Here is a 6,620-nt window from a genome sequence, read left to right as displayed (position 1 = left end):
TGCAGGCTCACCTGGGCGAAGGCGATGAAGAAGAGCTGGTCATGGGTGTATTTCAGGTGGTGCAGGGGGTGCTCGGGGCCATGCTCCCGCACCCACTTCTGGTAGGCCTGGAGAGCAAGGGCACGGCATGGGCACCACCCCAAACCTGCCTCCAGCCCCCTGCGCCCCCACCGGCAGGATCAGGCCTGCTCCCCCAGCAGGGAGCAGCCCCATGGCTCTGGCAAGGCCGTGCCACCCCAAGGGGGGGAGGACTTACATAGTAGGCGAGTTTGAGCCCCCCCATGTCAGCGATGTTCTCCCCCAGCGTGTGTTTGCCGTTCACCTGCCAGGAGAGCAGAGACACGGGGTGAGCAGAGATGGCCCGGGCCAGGCGCTGCCCCCCCCCACCACACCAGCACCAAGGCAGTGCATTGGTTTTCCCTGTCCAGGGGCTCAAGGAATTTCCTGGCTGAGGTGTGATGAGTTGTTGGGTCTCAGAGCTGGGCACAAGCATGCTCTCTTTGTGGGCACCTGCCTCTGCAGTGGGGACCCCCAAAGTGGGGCAGTGTGCCCGGGCAGTGCCTGGCAGGCGAGGGGGGGGGTGGGTCTCACCCGCTGGTTGTAGACCGTGAAGTTGTCGTAGAGATTGACAATGCACTGTGCCTTCTTCAGGAACTTGCTGTACGATGTCTCCGTCCACCAGTGCACCAGGTTCCCATGCCGGTCATACTGTCCCCCTGCCAAGGCAACCACCACCACGGGTCATGCCAAGGGACCCAGGGGTCCTGCCACCCACCTCCTGCCCCAGGACAGGGTGGGGGAGGTCACTCACCCCAGTCATCATAGCCATGGGTCAGCTCATGCCCGATGATGGTGCCAATCCCACCATAGTTCAACGACCTGTTGGCAGTGGGGAGAGCTGAGACAGTGGAGGGCATGGTGCTGGCAGTGCCCCCAGGATGGTGTGTCTTCCCCACCAGCCCCAAACTCTGCCCCGGTTCCCCCAGCCCCATACCCTGCCCTGGCACCCCCCACCCATGCCCCTGCCCCAGCCCCGTACTCACTGCGGGAATTCGGGGTCATAGAGGGTCGGCTGCAGGATGCCAGCAGGGAATACTGGGGACACAGGAGAGCATTGCAGGGAGGGGGAACCCTGTGCTGTGCCCACCCCCGCTGCCCTCCTCCCTGCCCCACAGTCGGGGCCCCCACACCTCCCTCCCGCAGGGGGGCTGAGCCCAGCTGGCCGGTGGCCCCTGTGCCAGGCCCCAGGCTGGCACGGCTGGGGGCAATGCCTTACCCATCTGGTTCTTGTTGGGCAGGTAGTAGGCGTTCAGCGCCTGGGGGGGCAGCAGCCACCTGCAAGGAGAAACAGGTGCCGGGCTGTGCAGGCACCCAGGTGTGCGGGAAATGCCACCCCTGGCATAGCTGGGGAGTTTGCACTATGTCCTCCTGCGTACGCCCCGCGTGGTGCTGCTCTGTGGGCACCAGCCGTGTGGGCATCGGTGGGGCTGTGCCGTGCCCCGTGTCTTTGACACCCACATCCCCCCCGGGCGCAGTGATACCCACGCAGACTTGTCCACCTCCTGCCGGATCTTCTTCACCGAGARCTTGATGCCGAAGGCAATGCTGTTCAGGATGTTCTTGAAATAGGTYTTCTCGTCCACCTCGAACTGCGGGGATGCAGGGCACAACCCTGTCAGGGGGGCCCTCCTGTCCCCAAGCTCTTGGGTGTAGGGAGCAGGGCTGGGGTGTCCCCCCCCTCCCAGATTTGAGGACAGAATGTGGGGTTGTGGCCATGGGCTGCACATAGCACACAKGTGTGTTCCCTGTCCCTGGAGGGGAGTGTCCATGCACCATGTGCATGGGCATGTCCCCACGCCACTGTCCTCCACAGTGGTGCCCTCATGGGCTGCTACATCTCCACTGCCTCCCTGGGGTCCCTTGGCCACACAGGGGTAGGGCCACCCTAGCCCTATGGTGAGGATGGGGCTGAGCCCTGGGTGTGGGGAAGGGGCTTCAGCTCGGACCGCAGGACAGCAYGACACTGCCCATGTGGCTGTGGCCATGCAGGAGGTGGGCATGGTGAGCTAGTGGGGAACGGCTTGTTTAGGGGCAGAGCCTCCCCATCCTGGTTGCCCTGGGTCCCACAGCTGCACTGCACCAAAGCAGACATGGGGCCCATCTACCCCCCGCCATGTGCCCATGCCCCCACATGACCCTGGGCCACCCCTTGCCTCATACTCCTTGTCGATGGCCTCCGGCGTCAGCAGGAAATCAGGGTAGCCGATCATCACCATCATGTACTGGAGCTGCGGGGAGAGCAGGCAGCTGGGTTGTGACCCCCAACCCTGGTGTCCCAGAGCTGGGAGAGCAAGGGCAGGGGTATGTGCTCGTGGCTGAGGCACAAGGGGCCTCYGTGTGCCCTGCCCGCGGCTGGTACCTTGGCCCTGGCCGCTCTGCGTGTCTCCTCATCCATCCAGTCCAGCTCATCCAGGCGCTGGTTCAGGATGTACTTGATGTCCTCCACCAGCTGCTGCACCTATGGCAGGACCCATGGCAGGTCACCATGGGCACAGCCACAGCATCTTTGCCACCTATCACTCCCATGCCCACAGCCAGGTCACTGCCACGGTGTCTGGGGGGTGCCTGCTGACATCGCTGGAGGGCATTGCCCTGAGCAAGTCACCCCTGGCCCCAAGGGGGGRCGCAAGCCCAAGCATTCATGGTGTGCCAGCCCCCTTGGGGTGCCGAATGGCGGTGGCCTCCTTGGTGAGGGAACATGGCTCCATGCCCATGGGCAGCACCACCTACCTTGGCCTTGCTGGCAGAGGAAAAGTATTCCTCGACGAAGAGGGCGCCCAGGGCCATGCCGAAGTGCTTATTGGCCTGGCTCAGGCAGATCTTGCCCTGCTCAAGCTGCTTCTCATTGCCCTCCATCTCCTTGGAGAGCTCGTGGATGGCGTCGCGGAAAGGCGTCGAGAGGTGCTCGCTCAGCACCACCACGATGCGCCACAGCATGTAGTTGTGCAGGATCCTGGCCGAGGGGGGCAGAATCAGGCCCCCTTGGCTAGGCACCTTGGCAGGCGTGCAGACACCGCATGGGGAGTGTGTGCCGGGGAGCACATCACCCAGCCCYGCTGCTTGGGGCCCAGGGAGGCCACGGGGGTGGCCATGTCCCGTGGGTGCCCAGGAACAGGTTGGCACCATGTATCTCCCCACAGCAGGCACCACTGTGTGATGAGTCTGGTGATCAGCAGCATGGGGGGGTTTTGGCAGGCCGCTGGGCATTACCAGGCTGCCATGGGGCTCATGATGATCCCTATGCCAGGAGCTTTCCTGGAGTCCCCAAGCCAGGTCTGGCCTCCCTGGGATGGGGGTGAGGGGGGGGACCAGTCAGGCCCCCCCCCCCATGTCTCCCCATTGCCACCCCCCCCCTTCCAGGCTGAACAAGGTGCTACCCCACGACCTTCCCCACCCCATGGCCTGAAGTAGGGAGACCCCAAATATTGGGGTAAAGCAGCCCCAGTGCCAGTCTTGTGCCCAGGGCTGTCCATAAGTGGTGGTGGGRTCCATACAACACAGGCATTTGGGGCACAGCCTGGCACCTGGAGGGGACATGCAAGGGGGGTTATTGCTGAGCCAGGGCAAGAGGCTGCCTTCTGCGGGTCCCACAGCCAGGCACGGTGATGTCAGCAGTCCCGGTGTGCGGCCACCCCAGGGCACAGGGGGTATCAGTGCYCCTCACCTGCTGGGTGTCACACGGATGAGGTCGGACACCTTGTGCATGTAGTCAGTGGCCAGCAGCACCACCTCCTCGTCCTCCGAGAAGTTGTCATGGAAGATGCGGTCCAGCAAGCGCTTCCACTTGAGCTGGCAGGATGGGTGAGGGGCACAGTCAGCACAGGCAGGGGGACCCCCCCCCCAATGTCACCCCCAGCAAGACCATTCTGGACTTTCCAGTCTCCCACCACCCCTTCCCCCAGGAGCAAAGCCTGGGCCTCAAATTGCCCCCTGGCACTCAGGAAAGCGTGGGATGGATTTTCAGCCCTCCAGAGCAGACTGATAGSGGGGCAGCTGGGGCAGAGGGGGCATTTCTGGGGGCACCGAGGTATTGGGTTGGGGGTTGTGCTGTGTTACTCAGGCTACGGGGCACCATTGGGGCCACAGGATTGGCAGTAGGGAGGGACGTGGGGTGGGTACAGGGGCAGCAGTGGGGTATGGGGCAGGCAGGGGATGTGGGGTGGCAGGGTGGGTGCAGGAGTGCTCACAGTGGGGGTGATGCGCTGCAGTTCGCCCAGGGTCACTTTGTGGTACATGGTGCTGACGTCCCTCCGCACRTCATCGTACTCGGACACCGTGATCTGCACAGGGTGGGCATGGTCATCACCGCTGTGCAACCAGGGGAGGCACAGCTCTGGGGCAAAAGGGGCTGCTGACCCACATCCCTCCCAGCTCACTGCCCCATGCCCTCCCTGTGCTGCCAGCAGTGCCCCAAAAGCTAGGGCTGGGGTCCCCAAGGGCTGGACATGGGGGGGGGGGGTCCCCTAGGAGCTGAGGTCCGAGGGCTAGGGTGGGGTTCCCCAAGGGCTGGGTGTGGGGGTCCCTAAAGGGCTGGGCATGGGGGTTCCCAATGGTGGTCATCCCTGATGACTGGATATGGGGGTCTCCAGGGGCTGGGGTCCCCAAGGGCTGGGTATGAGGGTCTCCAAAGGACTGAGGTGGTTGCCTCAAGGGCTGGGCATGGGGGTCCCCAAGGGATGGAGTAGGGGGTCCCCTCCCTAGGGCATGGGGGTCCTCAGGGGGCTGGAGTGGGTGCTCCAAGAGCTGGGACTGGGGTCCCCAAGGGACAGGGGTCCCCAAGGGCTGGGCAGAGGCACCCAAAGCCCAGGGGGGCCCCCGCCTCACGTTGGCGAGGTGCTGCTCCAGCTGGAGGATCTCCTGGGCCTTTTGCTCCACGTGCTCAGCCCCCAGGAGGGTGAGCAGCCTCTCCATGAACACCCGGTACGCCGCCAGGATCTGCGCCAACGGAGGGGGCCAGTGAGTGCCACCCCCACATCGCCCGGCAGGCACCCCGGCCCCTCGGCATCACCGCGGGTGCTGCCACAAGCTGACGGCAGGGTGCCCTCTGGCAGCCCCCTGCGCTGGGTGCCCAGGCCCTCGCCGAGCCTTGGTGCCCCCATGCCCATCTCACCTTCTCGCTCTCCTCATCCTGCCCCAGATACAGGGTCCGTTCGGGCAGCGTCAGCCCATCCTGGTCGATCTGTGGGGGGAGACAGGGGCAGCGGGTGAGCAGAGCCCCGGGGCAGGGGCTGGGGCACCCCAGGGTGGGGGCCGTGCTGGGCAAGGCGCAGGGCTGCACAGAGCAGAGACCCCAAAATAACACCCTGGGGACCCCCCCCCCCCATAGCACAAGAGCACCCCTGGGTGCCTCCTCCCCAGCACAGACACCAGTGGGCCCCAGCTCCCCTAACCCCCACTGTGGGCCTGTGGTCGCCCCCCTCCTGGTCACCAAGGGTGCAGGAAGCAATTGGATAATGGCAGCGAGACTCAAGGCCACCATCGGGGTGGGCAGCCTCCCGCGTACCCCCAGCAGCGCCCCCAGCCCTGTAATTCAGGGTGCCATGGGGTGGTGGCACCATGGGTCAGCCCCAGGCATGAGTGGGCTGTTGCCCCCCTGCCCCCGTGCCTCAGTTTCCTTCCTGCTAGATGGTGCTGCAGCTATGAGGGGCAGCTTGCACCGGGCTTGGCGAGCTGGGCGCTCCAAGTGGCCTGCCCCACGCCTGCCCCACGCCCTGCCCCTGCCAACCCCTGCCCCACGCCTGCCCCATGGTCTGCTCCCTGCCTGCCCCTTGGGGATCCCGTGGGGAGCAGCAGGGATGAGCCACAGCGCACAGGCACACACCCCTCCACCGTTCACACTCCCTGCACACACATCTTTATTGCACATGTGCGCACACATGCACGCACACACACACACACACACACACACACACACACACCCTGCTGTCACCTAGCCACGGGCACACTATCACATACCCGCGCCTGAACACACATGCACACACACACACCGTATCACACACACACCCGAGCCATGAAGCACACCCCCGGTAACATGCACGCACACACACCTGTGCCTTCTCACACCCCCGTCACACCTGTACACGCAGACGTACCGCCTGCCTTACACCCTCTCCATGCACACACACACGCACACGTTTTCCCTCTGGTCCTCACCGCTCTCCCCCCCACACTAGCACACCCCACCATTCACGCACACGAACGCACACGTCGCACCCTCGGCACATGCCTGCACACACAGAGCCCGTCTCACACCCCAACGCGTGCACGCACACACGCACACAGGCGCGTGCACACMCCCCCATCTCACGCACACCCCTTCTCACACGCACATACACAACCCGTCACACTCATCTCTCTCGCACACAAAACCTCGCTGTCACACCCATCTCGTACCCCCCACACGCCCGATCACACCCATCTCACACCTGCTCGCTCCCGATCGCACCCCACCGTACACACAAAACCTTTCTCCTTGACACGTGCTCCCTCTAGCGTACACACACCCACACACCCATGGCACCCTTTCTCCTTCCCACTCCCCCGCGCGCACACACACACAC

The 6,620-nt window shown here is 64.5% G+C and overlaps 1 protein-coding gene across 1 annotated transcript in view; it reads right to left on the bottom strand.

Moving 5' to 3' along the window:
• The window catches only part of ECEL1 (endothelin converting enzyme like 1), a 9,521-nt gene that overhangs the window by 842 nt on the left and 2,059 nt on the right, over positions 1-6,620 (bottom strand). Inside the window, exons 2-15 of the mRNA XM_026071001.1 lie at positions 5,171-5,239; positions 4,885-4,995; positions 4,248-4,340; positions 3,725-3,849; positions 2,791-3,013; positions 2,420-2,518; positions 2,214-2,288; positions 1,546-1,649; positions 1,277-1,335; positions 1,044-1,095; positions 812-879; positions 592-716; positions 257-322; positions 4-107 (exon numbers count right to left, since the gene is read on the bottom strand). Of these exons, the coding sequence (XP_025926786.1) occupies positions 4-107; positions 257-322; positions 592-716; positions 812-879; positions 1,044-1,095; positions 1,277-1,335; positions 1,546-1,649; positions 2,214-2,288; positions 2,420-2,518; positions 2,791-3,013; positions 3,725-3,849; positions 4,248-4,340; positions 4,885-4,995; positions 5,171-5,239 (1,373 nt within the window). The remainder of the gene's footprint in view (positions 1-3; positions 108-256; positions 323-591; positions 717-811; positions 880-1,043; positions 1,096-1,276; positions 1,336-1,545; positions 1,650-2,213; positions 2,289-2,419; positions 2,519-2,790; positions 3,014-3,724; positions 3,850-4,247; positions 4,341-4,884; positions 4,996-5,170; positions 5,240-6,620) is intronic.

The sequence above is a fragment of the Apteryx rowi genome, unplaced genomic scaffold (genome assembly GCF_003343035.1).
Source record: "Apteryx rowi isolate R43461 unplaced genomic scaffold, aptRow1 scaffold_32, whole genome shotgun sequence".
Lineage (NCBI taxonomy): Eukaryota > Metazoa > Chordata > Aves > Apterygiformes > Apterygidae > Apteryx > Apteryx rowi.
The sequence above is the reverse complement of the archived record's forward strand: the minus strand, read 5'-3'. Positions and strand labels throughout refer to the sequence as shown.